We start from the raw sequence: 11,218 nt of genomic DNA, 5'->3' as shown, positions 1-11,218 counted from the left end.
CTAATGTCAGTATTTTTCCAAAGCAAAGAAAAAGCTTTAGCAAAATAAGAAACTAAATTTCCGTTCCATTCGGCTCGCGGAATGAAAGAACGAAAAATTATAAAAACAAGAAGAAAAAAACAAGGGAAAAAAACAAGATAAAAAAAAAAACAAAAAAGAAAAGAAAAAAGAAAAAAAAAACAACAAAAAAAAACAAAAAAATGCAAGATATAAGGAATGAAAGAACGAAAGAAGAAGAGCAAAGAGCAGAGAGAAGTTTAATAGATAAATTAAATAATGGACGGAAATCAGACGTTAATGTTACAAGGCTTCAATTCCATAAATTGATAAGGCACGTGAAGAGTTGTATTGTTGTGCTCGACGAGCAAATGTCCGCGTCTCTGCGATGCACCAATCACGAGGACAGTTTCACCCTTCAGCAATACGACTTCGCCTTCGCCCTCTTCTGTTGGACAATGTAACGGGTTACCTTGGATTATCACGCCAATTGGACATGCAAATATTTTATCAATTTATAGGGTATCAATTTACCGGGAAATGGCGTTTTCATAACCCTCGTCTGCGGATATCCGAGCTTAGTGTTACCAGTCACAGTGTAGGATCTGCTTGGCGGAACTGGCGGCGGTCGTTCCTTCGAATATCAAATTACATATTAGACAATCAAATTTTTCATTTAACGTGTTACGATTTATCATTCGATTTATCATAGAGTTTCCCCCAGCGACTGACTCCTCGGCTCGCCTGGCGAAAAAACATTGAATTCTAATTAAATCGCTCGCAAGCCATATTTCAAATATGCACAGTCCATAATACGCAAGACACATTGACATTTTTATTTCTAAATACGTCTAATGTGCATATGTTGTCGTTTAATCTCGGCATTAATATGTTCCGAAATTCTACACATAATTAAGTTATCATCGCATTTGATATTAAGTTTATTTATAACGATTTCTATGAAAGAAGAGCGTATGAATGTACGACGATAATGCCAATAGCTATTCATATGTAATAATTTAAAATTCAAATTCAAAATTCCAATGCAATTCCAAACTATTAGTAATAATGAAGTTGTTAATAAAAAATAAATAAATAAATAAATAAATGAAATCTAAAGAAAGTTAGTTGCTAAACCATTCAAAAAAAAAATTTAATCAATGTCTTCATTATTGATAAGATTTTTACACGAATTTTATTTTAAGTTGACAAGCGAAGAAATGCAACCGTAATAAAACTACATTTCCATAAGTCGTTTGAATTATTTTATTTTCCAATTATTATTCACAAGTTTATAAATAGATGGAAAATTATGTATAGAAATTAATGAGCAAACTACGTGTGGAAAAATCCATCCACTTTCAATGCTTACCGCTAAAATCAGTAAAAATGCTAAATACATTGAACTGTTGAGTAAGTGTAACTTATCATTCAAATGTAATTTTCATATATAAATAATATTTAATAGAAATTGAATGGAGGAGAAATTTTATGAAAAGTTTTATCGCTTATGCGGTCGAATGGACACGACATAGTTGAAAAGGAGTTGATGAAGTTAACTGTAACAAACATCTTTGATGGAGTATTAACATTACGTGTAAACGTTTGAAAATTTATTTCTAATACCCAAGTGCATTTACTATATTTTACTATTTATTATCTAATCTTCCCGTTATAGAAAATCTTTTCTTAAAATGTGTTCTTAATTTGAGTAGTTTCCGTTATGTTACGATTTGCCCGAAATTTCGACAATTTAATTGCATCTAAATTAAATAAATTGTCCCATGATAAATTCCATCTGCTTTGCCATTGTCGAATGAGACAATTGTTGGATTGAAAAATTAGGAAAAATTTTTTTTTAATGATCTCATAAACTTCTGTGGGGAAAAAGAACTGATTGTGCGTTTTTTACGTTCGATTTTACGACTTCGGGAGTCCTTTACGCTTTATAAACTTTATAGACTCTTTGTAAACTCTGTATGCTTGAATTTATAAAATTTCGCCGGGATTTTATTTTTTATATCTTCTTTTTTTTTTTTTTATTTTTTTTTTTTGTTTTGTTTTGTCTTGTTTGCTTCACATGCTTGTGAAATTATTTAAAAATCCTTTTGAAAATCATAATCAAGAATAGGGATTGTTTAGGAGCTTAGAGATTTTTTCGAAAGAATATTCAATTTACATACAAATAGTGCTACTCGCGAACACGTTATTCCCCAAATTATACAAACTTTTTTTTTTTTTTTTTGTGTCGCAACTTTGTTCACAACAGCGGTTCATGTTCATGAATTCAGCAGCCTAGATGCACAAGGACGGGCAATGAAATTTGTAGACGAATGCGATTATGCCGAGGATAGCGGAGAAATGCATATTGATCGATTAACTGATGGCGCTACATTGCATTGTGACTCTCATTCTCGAGACAAGTGACGGTAAAGGGATAATTTTACCCTCGAGATTCATAGGTACACCATTCTATGTATGCGTGTACATTTTGCTTGCATTTGCAGAAATACCGCAGATGCATACAGAGAATTAGTGTAAGTAAGTGAATAGTGTAAGTGGATAGAAACGAATGACGATAGGGTGTGACAGATAGGTAGGGATGGAGTGTGCATTCTCCATTCAAATATCTCAGATGAAATCCTCCATAAATAATGTACAATTACTTAGGTCTTATCACTACATGCACGTATACTAGCGAAAAAATGAAAATTTGAATTATTACAGTCATTATAGCCCCGTCTCACCCTGTCGATTGTACGACTATGTTAAAACAAAGTAATGGAAAACGTATGATTATATAGAGTTCGATCTATAATTTAGGTCTTCTTACACTTTAATACAAATGTATTATCACTCGTTGCATTTAAACTCGAGCTACGATGAAAGATAAGATATACTTCGTGAAAATTATGTGAGATCGCGTATCAAGAATAATACCGTAGACACACGGCGCTGCTATTAAAGCGATTCGCCGACTAAGACGAACGTGAAGAAAATATTTGAAATCAGTCGATTTTCAAGGGTTATAATCACAATGGCTTATATTTTCCAAACATTTTCCAAATTATCCTCTCGGCCGAGACGTAATCTGCCGAGGCGACCTCGTTCTATCCAAATATTGTAAGTTTTTATCGTCGGTAAGGCATAGGCATTGATGACGCATTGATAACGAAAGTAAAAGCAACTTGACATTGGACGCTCTCGATAATCGCAGCGACAATCCAATCTGGCAGATCCCTCGGCAAGGAGATTCCAATTTACGAAAGAACGGAAATAAAGGATTTTATCGGCGAGATTCGCATAAAGCCGGCAGAAGCGTGCTTCATCGCGCAAGAGACCTAACAAAAGCTCCCGAGGCAGAATTGCCGGTCAAACAAAGCAAGGGCAAAGTCACTCACGAGATCGAGGCCGAAGAGGGTGCAAGTCTGCTGTATCATCTTGGGGTCGGCGCACTTTTCGGAGGGGTCGGGTGGTGGGGTACCGGCGATCGGTTGTGGTCGCGGCCTCACCCCGACGAGGCCACGTTGAAGCGTTCCAGTGGTCGCGACGCCGACTCCGACTCCAACTCCGAGCCCGGCCCCGGTCCCGGCCCCGGGACCGATCCCACCTCCCGATCCAGCTCCGGTCCCCAGTATAGTCCCAGCCGACGGCTGTGCGTGCTTCTGACCGAGGACACTTGCCATCCCCATCTTCGAGCGGCGCAGCGTCCATCTTCGACGAATGCGCCATCCACGCCAGCTCGCCTGCAAAAAAAATTGAGTATCCAAGCAACGTTGCCCCCGTCAATCCATCTGGTCATCTGCTCCGTACCCACAAACGCGCGCGCGCGCGCGCACCCACGCACGCACAAAGCGCAACACGAGTTGCAAGGGGACGCGCGATTTAATGCTCCAATAACGACGAGCTCCTCTCGACTTTTCTCGCGTTCGTTGCTTTCTTAACCGATCCGACGGTTTTTCCAAATTTTCTTCTTAACGCTCGTAACTCGCGATAAGCACGATCGATTGGCGACATACAAAGCACAAATAAAGTCGAGCCTAAGGAAGTTAGCCGATATAATAATAATGATTATTTAATAACGATTGATAATAATGACGACTGCCAAGCATTATTGATCCTTCGGTCGATCGTCGAATCGTTGATTCCACGCATACACGACAGATATATTATCGCACTTGCTCTTCTTGAAAAATGATCATCGAGCTTGCAACAAGCCACGGTGCTTGCAACTTGGCGTCGGAGAATCCCCGATAAAGCTCGCACACGCCGCCTCGCTCGTCGTCCTTTGAGCATTCAGTTCAAACGAACACGATTCAATACGTCTTTGTCGCGCACGAACCTTGCAAATCTCATATCGTAAGGAATAGCCGATGTATATTTAATGGCTGTATTAAGGAGTTTAATGAGCGACGGATGTAGAAAAATCCGAGGTGTCGGATCGGTGACGTACCTGGATATCCGTCGCAGCCCTTCTGCGTATCTCCGAGCGCAGGTGCTCGAGCTGCTGCCTGATACCCTCGCTGAGGAATATGTGCCGCTTCCCGAGGGCCCAGCTAGTGCTCGCGTTGAAGTTGCTCTTGACCTGCTGGGCATTCTGGAGGATGAGTCGCGTGTCCTCGATGGCCTGCTCCTCGCTGCGGCGCAGCTGCTTGAACGGTGCGATGAGCCGGTAGCGGGCGTTGAACGCCTTGAAGCGCATCCTGTGCGGATAACCTGCGAATGCAAGGGTATAAGAGGTGAGCGACGGGGCCGGTTGTTGGGGCTGTGTAGTGGGAGGCGCATCCGCAGCCTCCGAAGCTCGTGATCGAAATAGATGCCGAGAGGGGATCCGGACGACTGGAGCTCATCATTGTGGAAGGGCTATTTCGTGGTCGCATTGGCCATCGCATTAATAATTGTAGTGCTTAAGAAGGTTGCTGTTGTCGTATGAGGAAGCTGCGTGAATTAGGGTGAGGAGGAGGAGGAGGAGGAGGAGGAGGAGGAGGAGGAGGAGGGGGGGGAGGACGAGGAGGAGGAGGAGGAGGGGGGGGAGGACGAGGAGGAGGAGGAGGAGGGGGGGGAGGACGAGGAGGAGGAGGAGGAGGGGGGGGAGGACGAGGAGGAGGAGGAGGAGAGCGCGTTTTGTTTTGTTGTTTTGTGCTTAAGAAGATTGCTGTTGTCGTATGAGGAAGCTGCGTGAATTAGGGTGAGGAGGAGGAGGAGGAGGGGGAGGAGGAGGAGGAGAAGGAGGAGGAGTGCGCGTTTTGTTTTGTTGTTTTGTGCTTAAGAAGATTGCTATTGTCGTATGAGGAAGCTGCGTGAATTAGGGTGAGGAGGAGGAGGAGAGCGCGTTTTGTTTTGTTGTTTTGTTGTTTTAGATGGGACTAGGTAGTTGGGAAAGGGGTGGGAAAAAGTCGAACCGAGTGTAAGTCAGTGTACCGCGTGTAAGGCGGTGTTGTACGTAATAAATTTCTAATTGAGTCCTTTGAATTTAATCGACGACTGGGTGGGAGCGTTCGTGCGAAATATGATAATCGTTGTAATCACGCGGCACAGTCAATTTTAAGGAGTAAACTAAATTGCAGCACGCGATCACCTCCACATTTATCACAAGTTTTTTGAATTAATTGACTAAAATGTCGTTAAAGATTTAACAAATACTTGATCTGTCATGCAAAATGAGTAGAGGAATGCATGGATCTGCAACATTAAGGATGCAAGTATCGTTACACTAATAACCTTATATTTTCGTGATCTGTAAGCCCCATTGCAAAATCTTTCTCAAAACACATACAACTCTGCGAGGATTTTAGGAAGGGAATTTTCTTTCCATTTATAGTCAAGTTAATTTTGTATGCTAACCACTACTTTTTACATCAAATTAGAGTGTAATTTCAAAGTTTATTGAAAAAAACCGGTTGTTGGAATTGGTCACTTATCCTGTTGTACATATCGTTTTCATTTATCATTAGCTTGCAAACTACATTACATATTTTATTTTCCTTCTCTCTCCATTAATTTTTTCCATTCTGCAAGTTCAATTTAAATCCAAATGAAAGTGAGTGACTCTACTCTCGAATTTTAATTCTCCCATTCCCCCGTCCTTTATTCGGTAATTCGGCTTAATTGATAATGAAGACATAAGCTGCTTGGCTTACACGCTTTTAAAGCATTTAACGCATAAGTCATGTACTACGTGATAATTTCGTTTAAAAAAAAAAAAAGTGAGAGAGAGAAATGTAAGTACAGTATTGCATTGGTTAGTCTTACCTCCAGCCATGAGATTGACAGTTTCCAAAACTTGGAGGGATCGTATTTGGCGCATAGCGACGTTACGATCGAACTGCAAAAGTGTCTCGGACGCATTGCTTCTCACGCACCTGACGAAATGCGGCCTCGCGTGCACCAAAGTCCTTAATAAGTTGTCGAGTCGCGTGTGGAAATCTTGAGTTAAGGTGGAAATTGGCTCGTCGCCGTTTAGCCTGTAATAATGCGCCGATTATTTCACGTGCGCGCGATTTTTTCAGACCCCGCGTTACTCCATATTTACAAATTTACAAGACGAATCGATATAAAATTCTTTCAAACGAAAACAAAAAATATTATGCCCATGGCCTCGAATATATAGCCTCACACACACACACATACACGCGCGCGCTTAATATCTGCATAGAAAATAGTTAATTATTCATTGAAAGCCGTAAAAAAAAGATTGTCGTGATTTTTTTTTTCTTTTTTCTTTTATAATAAAACTATTAGTAGAAAGGTGTATGTTTTCGTGAATTATTGGCCTGTAATATTGTTAAATGTTAATATATTTTTTATAGCTAGCGACAGTGTCTTTGGTATTCGTTGTCGATGTTGCTAATAAATATATACATTAAATAAATATATTACAGGGACATATTTATTATTTAATTCGAGCAGGTAAGTATTTTTCTGGTTGCCTTAAAACAAATTAAACAAGTATAGAAAATTAACAAAATGTCCATTAGCTTTTGTGACTAATTGTAAAAGTCGAAATAATATTTATTTGATGATATCATGAGTACGAATTTTTTTTTTTTTTTTTTTTTTTTTTTTTTTTTTTTTTTAATGAAAACTTTACGAAGAATCCAAATTACAAAAGAAATACCACCACACGCAAGTATATTGGAGTGGAATTGAAAAATTCTAATTCTAAACACGTCACGCTTATACTTGGGCAAATAATATATCTTCGATTATTGCAAAAGCATCCAATAAAATACAAATTACTTACCGGCTGAATATCACAATAATTTCTATTATATATTTGCAGATGCTATTATTTACTTATCAATTATCATATCTCGATAGAGATTAGTTTTGTATTAGTTTTGTTGTATTATATTATCATATCTCGATAGAGATTAGTTTTGTATTAGTTTTGTTGGATTAGTTTTGTTTATTTACTTTTGTAAACTTTTTCATGCACATACACACACACACACACACACCCACTCACACGCGCACTCTCTCTCATTTTTACAGACTTTAGACGAATTTATAGAATACAAACTGGAAGTATTTTAAATCTTAATAAAACTCTAATGCCTCTTACCTTAGAAAAAATCATAAATAGATGTTATTGAACGGATAATATCACTATTTTAAATCGATAAGGCTCAAGTATTGCATAAAGTAAAAAAATAAACTTTATATCTAATGTTTCATGTTATTTATTACGACATTAAGTGCGACAAGCGATGATATTATACATTGGCATTCACTACTATTATTTATATTAACTAAAATTATTTCGTTGAAAGGCCAATCAAGTGTCACTGATCGTGCTTTAAAAAATCTTCACTTTTTTTCATAACGACATTTACAAATTAAAAGTTAGCATTACTTACAGATCGGTGTGCGAGGTTGGCGAAATGCGAAAACTAACGCCTCTCGGTACGGTATCACTCGCATAAAGAGCTTTAAGCTCGCTCCCAAATAGATGAGTCGCAAATCCAAAATTGCACGTATGTTTATAAAAAACAGCGACCAAATCGTCCGGGACGACATCCTTATTCGTGTCTGAACATTTTTAAAACATATTCCATATTATTTTGTGAGTCGTCTCGTCGGATAATCATTATTCTCTGCTTCACGAGTCTTATTAACAATAATATTACGGAATTACAGATGGGGAATTACTTTTTTTAATGTATTTCGAACTTTGTCATAGACGACAAGCGACAGTGACGTACAATTCATACAAGATTGAATGGAAATTGTCCGTGATAAAAAGTTCTTTGTGTAATTTATTTGCAAAAGTCTAAGCCAAATAATGTAGGAACAGCACAAAATTACAATAAATAAAGGCTCCGAAAAGATTTTCAATGTTCGATAATAGTAGATGGCGGTCGAGGTTATATATATAACGATCAACCATGTGCTTCGCTCCCAACACTCACCGAGAAAGTCCGAGGCGTCGTATGTAACTCGACCGGCAAAATGCTGAATACCAAAGGAACGGCAGTCGACGGTTCTCGGCTCGAACAGCCGAGGATTTTGTTTATGTTGAACTTTAACCTTGGAGACGTAGCTCTCGGCGGTGCCTCTGATCGAGCACTCGACATCCAGCATACTGAGCAGACCCGTCCGCTGAAATCATCGATGAAATAATGTTGACTTTTAAAAAGGAGTAGGTACGATTAAAAAAAAAAAAAAATGTTAATGATCGCTGTAAGATCGCGAGCTTGAAAGTTTTAGCTTAAATGTTGGTCCGTGGATTCGGGCGTAAATGGATATTAAATTTTCCTTTTCTTTTATTATTACTCCGGATGTCCCATGGGCACAATTTTTCATTAATGGAAATGTCAACGATCAACGAGTCTTTCCTCCTTATGAAAACTCCCTTATGCCCTATTCGTCCGCTTAATTCTTCGGATGGAAAATTTTATCGAACAGGCTGTGTGACACTTTCTTTTATTCATCCGAGACGACGAATATAAGATTTAAATAATTATTTACATTAATTAATTATAAATGGCGCGTTTTATCACATTACAGTCTAATATTGACCTAAAAAGCCCGTAATTGGAAATTTTCATGTTCAGTTTACAAAATAATATCCAATAGCTACCACTTTATTCGTAAGAAGAAAATTATTTTCGCGGAAAGCTATAAAAGACGTTATTTCACACGAACGAATTAATCTATTTACAATTAAGGAATTTTCTATTAATTCAGATTTCCATTGAATGAAATTTAATCCCATATAAAAGGACTTTTTAAAATTGTTTATATGTGTGTGTGTGTGTGTGTGTGTGTGTGCGTGTGCGTGTGCGTGCGCGTGTGTGTGTGCGTGTGTGTGTGTGTGCGTGCGCGTGTGCGTGCGTGCGTGTGCGTACGTGTGCGTGCGTGTGCGTGCGCGCGTGTGTGTACATATTTAAAACGATAATATACTTAAAGCTTAAAGAAAGTATTATGGTAAAAAATATTTTCAACAGAAATACGATGTGAAACTTGGAATTTTCTACGACTTCTTTGCTAAAAGCTGTGCCCAGTGATCTAACTATGTTATTAATTAAAAAATGAGAGAAAACTCTGTAACTTCCGTGCTTTCGTATTACGGTAATTTTCAAAGGTCATAGAAAATTTCTAAAAGTCTAAGTGTTCCCGTACTTGCAACCTTATCGATTGTAAAACATTTACGCTCAATTAACGAATAAATACCGCACACGTTTGTTGACTGTTGAGTTAATTATTAAAGGGTCGAAGATTAGATATGTGTGGAGCTTAAGCGATCAGGTGCGAAAGAAGCAACGGAGGCAAAAACTGAAGAAAAGAGCTTAAATGCAAATGTAAATTCTGACTGGGCCAGATTGATCGAATGGCAAAAATGTAATTGGTTCGTTATTAGAAACGTTGAAGGATTATCACACGCGCGATACTTTGTTCGGGTGCGTTGAGCAAGGACTGACGGAATAAAATTGAAGCGACACGCTGGCGCGCGAATCGTCATCCTCATTGTCGTTGTCGCCGTCGTCGTCGCTGCAGCTGGATAATGGTTAATGGACGGGGAATAAAGGGGAGGCAATGGAAGGAAACGAGGATGAGGGAAAATCTTCGAGGCATTGTGTAAAAACTGTCGTCTCACCAGCGAGGAGATGAGGTCGATGCAGGGCACATTATCCACGTAATCGACCTCGACGTCGCACCTGATACCCTCGTCCCTGCAACTCTCGATCGAGCTCTTGAATATGTGGGTGTTGTAAAAGTGCTGCATCGTCTCGGCGCAGAGATTGATGCAGAGGTGCTCGAGCTGGCTGGGCTTCGGGTCCTCGAAGCCAAACATGTCGAGTATGCCGATGAAGCCGTCGGTCGCATGCCTCACAGCATTATTGAGCGCAGTCATGCTGCGCGAGCCGGTGCCGCCTAAACATCGGCCGGTATTAGCAAAAGAAACCGGGGGCCCGTTGGGCATTGAGGGCCGACTTTGCGTTAAGCCATCGGCACAATGGCCCCGTTTGTCGTTAGCGATTAATGGCGATAAGCCCCTGCGATTGCGCCTGCTTTGCCACTTAGTCGCGCGGCTTAGTGGTGGAAAGTGCGAGTGGAGCGCGACGGCGGCATGCTTTATGAGGGGAGCGAGGGAGGAAGAAGGAGGAAGAAGTAGGAAGAAGAGAAATGGAATTAAAGGGAAAATGAAATACTTTGTCGCCCTTAGGTCTGGGCAGATTTTAAAAAATTGCGAAATCGTAATTAAAAGCTTGATTAGATTTATCTAGGGCTTTCTCAACTTTCGCCACGAATAAGAGGATTAAATTGCTCATGGCCGGTAAATATTGTAATCAGCCTTTATGTCGCGTATTTTCACTATCGTCTCACGTATAATTAAGCCGTCTAATGATTCCAGAGGCGTTCGATGCGGTCCGATTATTTTCCGTTCTCCTTCATAAATAACAAAAAAAAAAAAAATTTCTAAAGTACATTTTTAATCAAGCCTCTAAAGACCACTGAATAATTTAATAAGCCTTTTTTTTTTATATTTGCGAGCAATAATTAAGAGACGGTACTCGTTTAAAGTCTGGTGTCTCAAATTATTGTATTCAAGGTCTGAAAAGGATGTATAAAATGACCGAGTAATCCTCGATTAAATGAAAATTTGTAAATGCACAAATACACCGTCGCGTTCTCTCGCAAAGGCACATTAAAGAGAGTAAAGAAGGACGAGAGAGAGAGAGAGAGAGAGAGAGAGAGAGAGAGGGATATGGGGGGA

General features: G+C 39.4%; 1 protein-coding gene across 1 annotated transcript in view; it reads right to left on the bottom strand.

The window, feature by feature from the left end:
• Positions 1-220: 220 nt before the first annotated feature.
• dachs (unconventional myosin-IXb-like dachs) overlaps positions 221-11,218 on the bottom strand; it is a 64,169-nt gene continuing 53,171 nt past the window's right edge. Inside the window, exons 10-17 of the mRNA XM_011500977.1 lie at positions 10,097-10,374; positions 8,409-8,598; positions 7,857-8,028; positions 6,250-6,461; positions 4,451-4,713; positions 3,399-3,743; positions 532-631; positions 221-445 (exon numbers count right to left, since the gene is read on the bottom strand). Of these exons, the coding sequence (XP_011499279.1) occupies positions 288-445; positions 532-631; positions 3,399-3,743; positions 4,451-4,713; positions 6,250-6,461; positions 7,857-8,028; positions 8,409-8,598; positions 10,097-10,374 (1,718 nt within the window). The 3' untranslated portion in view covers positions 221-287. The remainder of the gene's footprint in view (positions 446-531; positions 632-3,398; positions 3,744-4,450; positions 4,714-6,249; positions 6,462-7,856; positions 8,029-8,408; positions 8,599-10,096; positions 10,375-11,218) is intronic.

The sequence above is a fragment of the Ceratosolen solmsi genome, unplaced genomic scaffold, assembly GCF_000503995.2.
Source record: "Ceratosolen solmsi marchali unplaced genomic scaffold, CerSol_1.0 scaffold27, whole genome shotgun sequence".
NCBI lineage: Eukaryota > Metazoa > Arthropoda > Insecta > Hymenoptera > Agaonidae > Ceratosolen > Ceratosolen solmsi.
The sequence above is the reverse complement of the archived record's forward strand: the minus strand, read 5'-3'. Positions and strand labels throughout refer to the sequence as shown.